The sequence below is a fragment of the Heterodontus francisci genome, chromosome 2 (assembly GCF_036365525.1).
Source record: "Heterodontus francisci isolate sHetFra1 chromosome 2, sHetFra1.hap1, whole genome shotgun sequence".
In the NCBI taxonomy this organism is placed as follows: Eukaryota; Metazoa; Chordata; class Chondrichthyes; order Heterodontiformes; family Heterodontidae; genus Heterodontus; species Heterodontus francisci.
In genome coordinates this window covers 9,929,662-9,942,543 of record NC_090372.1, presented here as the reverse complement: position 1 = coordinate 9,942,543, position 12,882 = coordinate 9,929,662, and the positions used below count along the sequence as shown (strand labels likewise).

Here is a 12,882-nt window from a genome sequence, read left to right as displayed (position 1 = left end):
ATTATATGGACAAATGTAGGGGAGGGAAATGTAGGGGACAGGCCTTGTTCATGTTTGCAAAAATAAAAGCAATTTATATTTTTACATAATTCACGAGTTGATTGGATATCTACCTCAGTTTTTTCTTCTTTTTTGGCCTCCTTATCTCGAGAGACAATGGGTAAGCACCTGGAGGTGGTCAGTGGTTTGTGAAGCAGTGCCTGGAGTGGCTATAAAGGCCAATTCTAGAGTGACAGGCTCTTCCACAGGTGCTGCAGAAACATTTGTTTGTCGGGGCTGTTACACAATTGGCTCTCCCCTTGCGCTTCTGTCTTTTTTCCTGCCAACTGCTAAGTCTCTTCGACTCGCCACACTTTAGCCCCGCCTTTATGGCTGTCCACCAGCTCTGGCGATCGCTGGCAACTGACTCCCACGACTTGTGATCAATGTCACAGGATTTCATGTCGCGTTTGCAGACGTCTTTAAAGCGGAGACATGGACGGCCGGTGGGTCTGATACCAGTGGCGAGCTCGCTGTACAATGTGTCTTTGGGGATCCTGCCATCTTCCATGTGGCTCACATGGCCAAGCCATCTCAAGCGCCGCTGACTCAGTAGTGTGTATAAGCTGGGGATGTTGGCCGCCTCGAGGACTTCTGTGTTGGAGATACGGTCCTGCCACCTGATGCCAAGTATTCTCCGGAGGCAGCGAAGATGGAATGAATTGAGACGTCGCTCTTGGCTGACATACGTTGTCCAGGCCTCGCTGCCATAGAGCAAGGTACTAATATTTAAATTAGAGAAAGCATGAGTGATAAACCTTTAAATGACAAATTAGCAAACACACACCTTTCAACTTTTTGTTTGAATGGGAATTTTGTATTAAAATAGGCAGTTTCTGGGAAAGTGGCGCTGTACCTTTAAGAGCAAAGTTCTGGTGTGTTTGCTCTGTGACTCGGATTCAGCGCATTGATCTGCATTTCTTCCCAGCGAGACACCCCCCCCCCCCCCCCCACCCCACCCCCTGTGCCCGTCCGCCGCATTCTTCATTTGTCTAGTCCCTCAGACTTGTTTAGCTGCGAGGCAGCGGTTGTTAGCCGGCTAGTGAGATTGCTGCTTCAGTTTGTGACTGTAAATTAAAACTTCTGCAGTCTGATGTTTTATTGTGGGCGAAACTTTTCCTTCAGGGGGGGGGAAAAAAAACTTTTTACAAACTTTTTTTGAAGTTGGAAAACTTCCGCATTGCGTCGCCAGCGGATGGTAAACTGCAGCGAGGCGAGTACTGATCAAGAGAACTGTCCAGGACAGACTGGGATAAGCAGGAGGGAGGGGAAAGGAGGGAGTTTGAGGTACAAGGAGGCATTTAGTTTCCTCCCTCTCTTTCACCTGCAGTAGGATTTGGCTGCAGATAATTCTGTGCAAGAAAATAATAATCCCCAATGTTTTAGTTCTGGAATGGGAGTGATTGCCTTTTTACTGTGGAATTGGGCTCTTTCCAATGTTGGATTGAAGGTTTCACTCTGTCCAGTGCTCCTCCCGGATTAAGGACTGGAAACTTTGCATTGCGAGTGAGCACAGGCCAACAGACAGTTGGATCTCGGATTGACCGGCACAAATCATCATCATTGCCATCATCATCATGGAGAAATATGAGGATCTGGGGCTTGAGGCGAGCAAATTTATGGAAGATTTGAACATGTACGAGGCATCCAAAGACGGACTGTTCCGGGTGAACAAGGAGGTTTGTAAACCCGAGTTTGAGGAGACCAGGCGAGTGTTTGCCTCCAAAATGAACAAAATCCATCTGCAGAGGCAGCAGGGGGAGATGATGATGATGATGGGGACTCCACCAGGAACTTTGGGGAGAATGAATGGGGGTTACAGCCCTCAGCCTAGCGACCCTGAGACTGCAGCCAGCACTGAGAGATCCCGGCTTATTAACCGCTTCAGTGGGGAAATTACAGCCAAGCCCCCAGTGTCCAGTCTGACTGCTCCCCAGCCTCCCTCAGAAACCCACAGAGTCTCTGCATCCAACCGATTCTCACAAGAGCTGAGCCCCAGGGCGGCCTATGAAAACGACAGTGTTGGGTCCAGGAATCCTGGACTGGACCAGCACGGGCCTCCCTCGAGTCCAAACCGATGCAGCGTGTCCACTGGGCCACAGAGCAGCCCCAGGTCCAGCTGGAACTACGAGACCCGGTCTAGCCTGGCGAGCCCAAGGTCTAGTCTCCTCTCCTGCGACCAAGTGCCTTCTAGTCCCAGTAAAGGCACTGGGGAGCAGCATCCTCTGAGCAGCCTAAAGTCGGGCTCTAGCCCCAGGTCCAGCCTCTTGCAGTACGAGCAGCTGCACTGTAGCCCAAAGCAGGGCAATTCACCTGACAGCCCCTTCCCCACCTCTGCTGCCTGCGACCCCAGTGGGCACCGAGCCCTCGCCAGATTTCCTGGGGAACCCGAGCAGAGACAGCCACACCAGCAGATGCACCGACCTCCCCCTCTCGTTAGCGACAAAGAGCAGCAGCAGCAGCCCCCAGACTGGTCCCAGCTGAACGCCCCCAGCCCTGAAGCAGACCCTCACGGCGCTGAGCCCAGAGCCAGCAGCAGTCAGCCCCTGGTCCCTGGCGCCCCCTCCCCGGGGCAAGCACACCTCTCCCGGGGGGCCTCCACCCACCATCCGGATTGCAATGTGCAAGGAGCGGCCAGTAGTCCCCAGGAGCCCTGCTGCAGGGTCCGCCTGCCCTGCCAGACCCTCCATATCCAGCAAGATCCAGGCCCGTCCCGGGCAGAATTAAAATTAGAAGCACTTACCAAGCGACTGGAGCAAGAAATGGACGCGAACCCGAAGGCGGAGTATTTTGGTAAGATGTTCTGCATTGATTTGCGGCGCTGCCTTAATTGTGTGAAACCTGTGCATTTCAGGGAGTTTCCAGTCTGTGTCTTTGTTAATTTCAGGTTGTTGGTAATTGATCAGCTCTCTGCGGGGCAGTGGGGTCATTACAATGAATCTTGGGTTAGGGTGGGGTGAACTTGCTGAGTGGAGTTTAGTTTCTGATGTCCAGTGTCTTTTTAAGTACACAGTAGTATTGGGATCCCCTTCCGGAGCAGCGGAAAGTGTGTTACATCAGACTGGCCCTCGCCCCTCCGCCGCATTATTTGATGTCAGTAATTGCCATTTGCTAAAGTTTGAACAAAACTCAATTACAAGAAATAACTTGAGTGTGGAGCCCGCTGTTCATTTTATCAGCAAGTTCTCATCAAAGTGTGATGATATCATCCCGTTGCAGAGATGTGCTCATTCAAAATGAATGCTTCCAGAGATTATACATAAAACCAGGCAGATAACCTTTCTCAGCTGTATGAGTCGTGAATGTTAAATCATTATTATGATTCAGCACAGAAAGAGGCCATTCAACCCATTGACCCTGTGCTGGCTGTTTGAGTAGACCTATCTTAACAGTCCCACAGCCCTACTCTTTCTGTCCCCCGTTGCCCTGTAAATTACTTTCCTTCCACTATTCATCCAGTTCTCTTTTGAAAGTTGCTATTGAATATGTCTCCGCCTCCCTTTCAGGCAGCAACCAGATCACAGCAACTTGCTCTTTTTTTTTGTAAAGTTTCCTCATGTCATCTCTGGTCCTTAAATCTCTGGTTACCTGCCCTTCTGCCACTCCAATCAGGGTTAGTAAAGAGAAATTATCAATGGCGGCACCATCAAAATTGAGTTCAAATAATCTGAGCCCAAAACTTCAACAGGGATGAATTAATATCGGGAGCAATAATTGTTAATCTGAGGTTTCTCACCTGTGTTCCCCATGTAGTTGGCACTCTTTTTAAGAGCAATGTTACTGCAAAGCTGTGTTCACAGTATAACTAGCATCTGTGGGATGTAGACTAAAGGATAATAGAGGGAGAAGTTAGAATATGAGAGTAAACTAGCAAGAAATATAAAAACAGAGTAAGAGCTTCTACAAGTACATAAAAAGGAAGAGCGTCGCTAAAGAAAACATTGATTCCTTAGAGGACGAGACTGGGAAATTCGTAAATGGGAAACTAGGAAATGGCAGAGATTTTGAACAAATATTTTGTATCTGGCTTCATGGTAGAAGACTCTGAAAGCAGCCCAATAATAGTAGGAAATCAATAGCAAAAGGGAGGGAGGAACTTAAAAAAACAGTCACTGTCACTAGAGAAAAAGTACTAGGAAAATTAATGGGACTAAAGGTTGACAAGTCCCCTGGACCTGACATCCTGCATCCTATGGACTAAAAAGAAATGGCTGCAGAGATGGTGGATGCATTGGTTGTAATCTTCCAAAATTCTCCGGATTGGAAAACCACGAATGAAATGCCCCTATTCAAGAAAGGAGGGAGACAGAAAGCAGCAAACTATAGGCCAGTTAGTTTAACATCTGTCATTGGAAAATACTGCAATCCCTCATTAAGGAAGTAGTAGTAGAACATTTAGAAAATCATAATACAATCAAGTAGAGTCAAGATGGTTTTATGAAAGGGAAATCATGTTTGACAAATTTATTAGAGTTCTTTTGAGGATGTAATGAACAAGGTAGATAAAGGGAAACTAGTTGATGCACTGTATTTGGATTTCCAAAAAGGCATTTGATAAGGTGCCACATAAAAGGTTATTCATCAATATATTAGCATGGATAGAGGACTGACTAACTAACAGGAAATAGAGTGTTGGGATGAATGGTTCATTTTCAGGTTGGCAAGCTGTAACTAGTGGAGTGCCACAGGGATCAGTGCTGGGGCCTCAACTATTTACAATCTATATTAATGACTTGGATGAAAGGACCGAGTGTATTGTAGCCAAATTTGCTGACGATACAAAGATGGGTGGAAAACCAGGTTGTGAGGAGGACACAGCATCTGCAAAGGGATATAGATAGGTTAAGTGAGTGTGCAAAAATTTGGCAGATGGAGTATAATGTAAGAACATGTGAGGTTGCCCACTTTGGAAAGCAAAATATTATTTAAATGGAGAGAGAATACAGAATGCAGAGGGATCTGAATGTCCTTGTAGATGAATCACAAAATGTTAGCATGCAGGTACAGCAAGTAATTAGGAAGGCAAATGGAATGTTGGCATTTATTGTAAAGGGGATGGAGTATAGAAATAGGGAAGTCTTGCTACAGGGCATTGGTGAGACCGCACCTAGACTACAGTTTTGGTCACCTTATTTAAGGAGGGATATACTTGCATGGGAGGCCATTCAGAGAAGGTTCACTAGGTTGATTCCTGAGATGAAGGGGTTGACTTGAGGAAAGGTTGAGTAGCTTGACCCTGTACTTATTGGAGGTTAGAAGAATGAGAGATGATCTTGTTGAGACATTGAAGATTTTGAGGGGGCTTGACAGGGTAGATGCTGAGAGGATCTTTCCCCTCGTGGGAGAATCTAGAACTAGGGGGCACAAGTTTCGAAATAAGGGGTCTCCCATTTAAGATGGAGATGAGGAGGAATTTCTTCTCTGAGGCTGGTTTATATTTGGAATTCTCTTCCCCAGAGAACAGTGGAGGCTGGGTCATTGAATATATTCAAAGCTGAGTTAGACAGATTTTTGATCTTACAAGGGAGTCGAGGGTTATGGGGGGCAGGCAGGAAAGTGGAGTTGAGGCCATGATCAGATCAGCCATGACCTTATTGAATGGTGGAGCAGGCTCGAGGGGTGCAAATGGCCTAATCCTGCTCCTATTTCTTATGTTTTGCTTTACATTGCAGCTTGAATCTGGAGTTCAGGCCCAGTCTGACACTGGAGTGAGACTCCCTGGAGGAGCTTGTTTAACTTGACTTTGCTTTAGAGTCAATTCAGGACAGCCAAACTACACTTCACCGGTTTAGTGTTGATATAAGGCCGAAAATCGCAATTGCAACAGTACTGAACTTCTGGTGTAAGCATGGTAAAGGTCAATTGCATTTAATGGATGAAATTCCAACATAAGTATCTCTGCTTATGGTTTGTGTTTAAATGGGTGAAACTCTTTTTAATTGTTAATGCTCCACTTACCATGTCCCTGGTGCTTTCTATAAGGCTCTGCTGTTGATTTTATGATCAATGGCTCCACTGAAATCAGTGGTATACCTGTTTAAATGTGCTCTTTAGTTCCTGATTTTTAAAGTCAACAGCTCCACTTAGCGAGAATCCATTTAGTAAGTCGGGCTTATTAAAATCTGCAGCTCTACAGGAATTGCTGAGGATAAAATCACCCAGTTTCCTGTACTAGCTGAATTTGGGGGTCCTGGCCTAAACATCTAATGGAGAGCTACACATGTACAATCCTGTGCACTATCAGAGCCTTACACTATTTATTGATTCTTGTATATTTTCATTCTCTTGCAGTGCTAGATTATGAAACCTCTCTAGGTCCACTCCTCTAATTAGGTCATAAGTATCTATTTTAGTTCTCTACCCACACACTCCACATTGTCATAGCTAAAGCTGCCAGTCAAACATTTGAATAGAATTCACCCCTTTTCTCTATTGTGAAGTTCTTCTCTTGCATTAAGAGCCTTGCCCAATTTGATCTTCTCAGTAGAGAGTAATCCTGCATAAAACATTTGCTTTTGTTGCATCTGACTGCAATTTTATGCTTTGAAAATGTTGAACAAGGAAACATTGAGTCAGAGTGTCCAGGTGTCTCCATTTTAATAATACATGATCAGGTGACAATAAGGCAGAATATCCTTGACTTTTATCTTGTAGTTTTGCAGAGGTCCCCCAGTGGTTTAGTAGAACCATAGAAAAGTTACAGCACAGAAGGAGGCCATTCAGCCCGTCATGTCCATGCCAGCTGAAAACTAGCCGCCCAATCTAATCCCACCTTCCGGCACCTGGTCCATAGCCTTGCAGGTTACTGCTCTTCAGGTGCATGTCCACATACCTTTTAAAAGAATTGAGGGTTTCTGCCTCCACCACTGATCCTGGCAGTGAATTCCAGATACTCACCACCCTCTGGGTGAAAAAGTTTTTCCTCATGTCTCCTCTAAACCTTCTACCAATCACCTGAAATCTGTGCCACCTGGTAATTGACTTCTCCGCTAGGGAAAACAGGTCCTTCCTGTCTACTCTATCTAGGCCCCTCATAATTTTGTTCTTCTTCTTCTTTGGCCTCCTTGTCTCAGGAGACAATGGATACGCGCCTGCAGGTGGTCAGTGGTTTGTGAAGCAGTGCCTGGAGTGGCTATAATGACCAATTCTAGGGTGACCGACTCTTCCACAGGTGCTACAGATAAAATTGGTTGTCAGGGTTGTTTTGCAGTTGGCTCTCTCCTTGCCCTTCTGTCTTTTTTCCTGCCAACTGCTAAGTCTCTTCGACTCGCCACACTTTAGCCCCGCCTATAATTTTGTACACCTCAATTAAGTCACCCCCTCAGCCTCCTCTGTTCTAAGGAAAACAACCCTAGCCGATCCCATCTTTCCTCATAGCTGCAATTTACAAGCCCTGGCGACATTCTTGTAAATCTCCTCTGTACTCTCTCCAGAGCAACTATGTCTTTCCTGTAATATTGCAACTAGAACTGTATGCAATATTCCAATGTGGCCGGACCAGTGTTTTATACAGTTCCAGCATCACATCCCTGCTTTTGTATTCTATACCTTGGCCAATAAAGGGAAGCATTCTATATGCCGCCTTCTTCACTCTATCTACCAGTCCTGCCACCTTTAGGGACCTGTGAACATGCACTCCAAGGTCTCTCACTTCTTCTACCGCTCTCAATATCCTCCCGTTTATTGTGTATTCCCTTGCTTTATTTGCCTTCCCCAAGTGCAGTACCTCACACTTCTCCGGATTGAATTCCATTTGCCACTTTTCCACCCACTCAACCAAACCATTGATAACTTTCTGGAGTCCACAGCTATCCTCTTCACTTTCAACTACACAACCAATTCTTGTGTCATCAGCAAATTTCCCAATCATGCCTCCCACATTTAAGTCCAAATCATTAATATATACCACAAACAGCAAGGGACCCAACACTGAGCCCTGTGGAATGCCACTGGAAACAGCTTTCCATTCACAAAAACATCCTTCGGCGACTACCCTTTGCTTCCTGTCACTGAACCAATTTTGGATCCAACCTGCCACATTCCCCTGTATCCCATGGGCTTTCATTTTACTGACCAGTCTGCCATGCGGGACCTTGTTAAATGCCTTACTAAAATCCATGTAGACCACATCCACTGCACTACCCTCATCAATCCTCCTCGTTACCTCCTCAAAGAATTCAATTAAGTTAGTAAGACATGACCTTCCCTTAACAAATCCATGCTGACTATCCCTGATCAATCTGTGCCTTTCTAAGTGGCAGTTTATCCTGTCCCTCAGAACTGATTCTAATAATTTACCCACCACCGAGGTCAGACTGACTGGCCTATAATTATGTGGCCTATCCCTCGCACCCTTTTTAAACAATGGTATAATGTTCGCAGACCTCCAGTCCTTTGGTACCTCGCCTGTATCCAGTGAGGATTTGAAGATGTTCCTCAGCGCATCTGCTATTCCTCCCTGGTTTCCTTTAATAACCTGGGATGCAATCCATCCGGCCCTGGTGATTTATCCACTTTCAAGGATGTCAGACCCTCTAGTACCTCCTCTCTCATTTTGCTAATCGTATCTAATATTTCACACTCCTCTTTAACTACAATGTCTGCATCAAACCTCTCCTTTGTGAAGACAGAGGCAAAAAACTCATTAAGAACCCTGCCCACATCATCTGCATCCACATGTAAGTTCCCTTGTACATCTCTGATAGGCCCTACCCTTTCCTTAGTTATCCTCTTGCTCTTAATGTACTGATAAAATCAAGGGAAACCCAAAGATGTTTTACCTGCCAATAGTTTTTTATGTCTTCTCTTTGCTTTTCTAATTTCCTTTTTTACTTCACCCCTGCATTTTCTATACTCCTCTAGGTTTTCTAAAGTATTAAATTTTTTGTGATCGTCATAGGCTTTCTTTTTCTACTTCAACTTATCCTGTAAGCCTCTAGATAACCAGGCGGCTCTAGATTTGGCCGTATCACCCTTTATCTTTGTGGGGACATGCCTACACTGTGCCTGTCGAATCTCGCTTTATGTCTCCTACTAGTTCGCCACTGATTTTCCTTCTAGTAGCTGTATCCAGTCCACGTTTCCCAGATGGCCCCTCAGTTTTGTAAAATTTGCCTTCCCCCAATTTAGAACTTTAACTCCTGTCTTATCTTTGTCCTTTTTCATAATTATGTTAAAACTAACTGTATTATGGTCGCTATCTCCAAAATGGTCACTCACTGCTACGTCATCTACTTGCCCAGCTTCATTACCGAAGACTAAATCTAGAATTACACCCATCTCGTTGGGCTTATTACATGCTGGCTAAAAAAAGTTCTCATGAATGCAGTTCAAGAATTTTGTGGCCTTCGCGCTGTTGATATTGGGGTAGTAACTATTATCGCCCTATAGTTTTTACACTCAGAAATTCGCCTATATATTTGTTCCTCTATCTCCCTCTCACTATTTGGGGGTCTATAATACACTCCTAGTAATGTGGCTGCCCCTTTTTTATTTCTGATCTCCACACATATGGCCTCATTTGATGATTCATTTAGCATATCATCCCTCCTCACAGCTTTTATTGTTTCCTTAACCAATAATGCTACACCCCCTCCTTTTTTATCCCCCTCTCTATCCCGCCTGAAAACTCTCTCCAGTTGAGTTGCCGTTCTTGTCCCACTTTAAGCCAAGTTTCCATTATAGCAACATGTCTCTCTGTGCCCTCAGCTCATTGGCTTTATTTACTATACTCTTTGCATTTAAATAAATACCTTCCAATACTGCCACATTCCTGTTCTGCACACTTTTTAACCTTAGCTTTTTCTGTCTTTCAGAGTCACTTGCTAATTTTCTGCCTCCCGTTCCCTGCCCTGAAATTGTCCTATCTAAGACTGTGCTCAGGTTCCCATCCCCCTGCCAAACTAGTTTAAATCATCCCCAACAGCACTAGTGAACCTTCCTGCAAGGATAGTAAACTGTCTTTTTCAGACCACTTCAGTATATAACATGAAGCTTTATAAATCACATCTAAAGTTGAAACTCCTGATCCCATTCATTTCAATATATCTCGAGCTGCAGAGATTAACAGGTCCTGGTGTCTGATTTAGGATTGAGGCAACAACTCTAAAAACAACCCATGCCAACAAGGGAAGATTCAGTCAAGACAAATCAGCAAATAAGAAGTGCAAATAGGACCGAATCTTCTGGGTTGGTTTGCCAAAGTTCAGGGGCCCAATGGACCTGACTCTCCTGATTCACTGCTATCTCTCACCTGAGTTGCCAGATCTGGCTTAGTGGAGAAATGAAGCACTGAATGGTATTTGATTCAGCAGGATCCCACAAGCTTGATTTCTGGTCTATGCAGATCTTAGCCAGAGTGTTACATTTGGCCTCGCTGCTTCTGATTTAGAGAAGGGGAAAAATCAACCAAGGGTTCCTACTCAAGTTCACAAGCTAAGGACGGTCATTTGGCTTCCTTTCAGCTCGTTCTGACTCCTGTAGAATGCCCCTGTTAGTGTCCAGTTTTGAAAAAATGATGCATGTTTCTCAGCTCCACTATTCCTTTACCCTGAGGTCTATTCTGCATCTTAATTATTTTGTGAGAAGGACTACCTGATATCAGTCTGAAATTTGCTTCTTACTGATTTGCACCTATGTCTCCTTGTCCTACTGTTCAGGTTTTGTTTAAGGTAATTTTCTATATGCACCTTTTCCATACCATTTATCTTGTATACCTGTATATGGCCATCTCCGAGTTGCTTCTTTCAAGGCTGGAAACTGTAAATTTTCCAATTCTTAACTTATCCATCCTCAGGGTTGAGCCTCATTATTCTCCTCTGAACTGTATTCAGGGTTTGAATGTCTCTCTTGTGTCTGGGTGACCAGAACAGGACATTGTAATCTATGTGTGGTCTGACCAGAGCACTATCTAGTTTGAAATATGACTACTCCTGTGCTCACTGACCTACATTGGCTTCTGTTCCACAATTCCTGCTGTTTTCAAAATTCTCATCTTCATGTTCAAATCCCTCCGTGGCCTCGCCCCTCCTTATCTTTAACCTCCTCCTCCCTACAAGACCTCAGAACTCTACATTCCTTCAACTCCGGCCTCGTGTGCAACCCTGACTTCTTTCACTTCACCATTGGAGATCATACTTTCAGCCGTTTAGCTTCTAAGCTCTGGAATTCCGTCCCCATACTTTTTCACCCCTCGCTCAACTCTGTGACGTTGCTTAAATCCTATGTCTTTAACCAAGCTTTCGGTCAGCTGGCCAAATGTCTCCATCTTTGGATTGGTGCCAAGTTTTGTCTGATTACTCTCGTGAAATGCTTGTGTTAAAAGTGCTGTATAAATGCAAGTTCTTGTTAACTAGTTCTGACTTGTATCTGTAGGGCCTGCTGGAAAGTGCATGCATTGCTGTTGGGTGAGAATGAATGATTCAGATGTAATGTTTCCAATAGTTGGACAGCCTTCAGGCGCTGGTTGTCAAGGCTGACACTTGAGAAGTAGCTGCTTGGACAAGATACCTCTGGACATGAGTACTAGTGGGATTGTATCCCAGTACCAACCAGTGCCTTGAAGAGAAAATTGGGGGAATAAAAACAATTCCATCAGCAAACGTTTCTTGCAGAAACTCTATCTTTGAGCTGTTTGATCAGCGACCATTCATGTGTTTGGCTCAGAAAAGGCTGATTCAGAATGAATCTACTCTTAAAAATTCCCTTGCTTGAAAGTAGCCCCAGAATGAATGAACTCTGAAGAAACAGGGTATCTAAAGAACATTCGTGACCTTCCACCACATTCCAGATAAATGGCCGCTTGTACATCTGGATGATGCCAGGTTTTTTTTATACAAAGCAAAGATTTTAGTGGTTGCAGAATTAAACAAGTTGTCTATGCATTCCAGCCTGCAGAGCACAGAGGTGGCTTTTCCATTCCTCCAGGGGTTTGAATGGCTTTCTTGAGTTTGCTGTCTTCTCTGTATAAGGTAACAAATGTTTGCCCTGTTTACACAGGACGTGGGAGTATTGAATTTTGTGTTTAGTCGTCAACATTCTCCCCAACAGTGTGACATTTCACCATTGCGGGGCGGAGGGCAAATCCACACTTCTTCACACAAAGCTGCTCATTATATGTCCCAATATTTGCACAACTGACATTATATGGAGTACTTGAATCAGCTATTGCAGAAGAGTCTCTAGCAGACTCTGGTTACATTGAGAAGATTGGACTATTACTTCCCTAGAGTTTGCTGATTGTTCTGGAACCCATTTTGCTGTCACTGACTATTATGGTCTATAAAAGAAAGAAAGAGACCAGTCAGCATTTGTCACCTGTGTTGGAAGATGGCTAACCTACCTCGGATTAAAATAAGATGTAATTCTATGCTGTAATCCGGGAAAAGAAAAAGAGATAAGTGTGTAGCATAGAAACTATGCCTATCTCCCACTGTCAGCATGACAGTTGCTAGGGCGAATACATCAGAATATTCAGTATTGATGTGTTCAATACTGCCTTGGGCCACTCCCATGTACAGTAATAAATATTGTAACAAACTCAGTTATTCTAAAATTATAAGTAAAAACACAATGCTGGAAGCACTCAGCATGTCTGGCAGCACCTGTGGAGAGAGAAACAGAGTTAACGTTTCAGGTCACTCACCATTCATCCTTTCGTATTCTAAAATTATCCCTACCTCTTTTGCCTCCGACAACCTTATATCTGCACTTCTCCAATTCTGGCCTCTTAAGCATCCCCAATTTTAATGGCTCCACCATTGGTGGCCGTGCCTTCAGATGCCAAGGCTCTAAGTTCCAGAGTTCTCTCCTTAAATCTCTGCACCTCTTTCTGCTCCTTTTAAG

The 12,882-nt window shown here is 44.4% G+C and overlaps 1 protein-coding gene across 2 annotated transcripts in view; it reads left to right on the top strand.

Annotated features, from left to right (window-relative positions):
* Positions 1–1,023: 1,023 nt before the first annotated feature.
* limd1a (LIM domains containing 1a) overlaps positions 1,024–12,882 on the top strand; it is a 64,640-nt gene continuing 52,781 nt past the window's right edge. For both annotated transcript variants that reach the window (XM_068054329.1, XM_068054335.1), the window contains exon 1: positions 1,024–2,832. In XM_068054329.1, the coding sequence (XP_067910430.1) occupies positions 1,617–2,832 (1,216 nt within the window). In that variant the 5' untranslated portion in view covers positions 1,024–1,616. The remainder of the gene's footprint in view (positions 2,833–12,882) is intronic.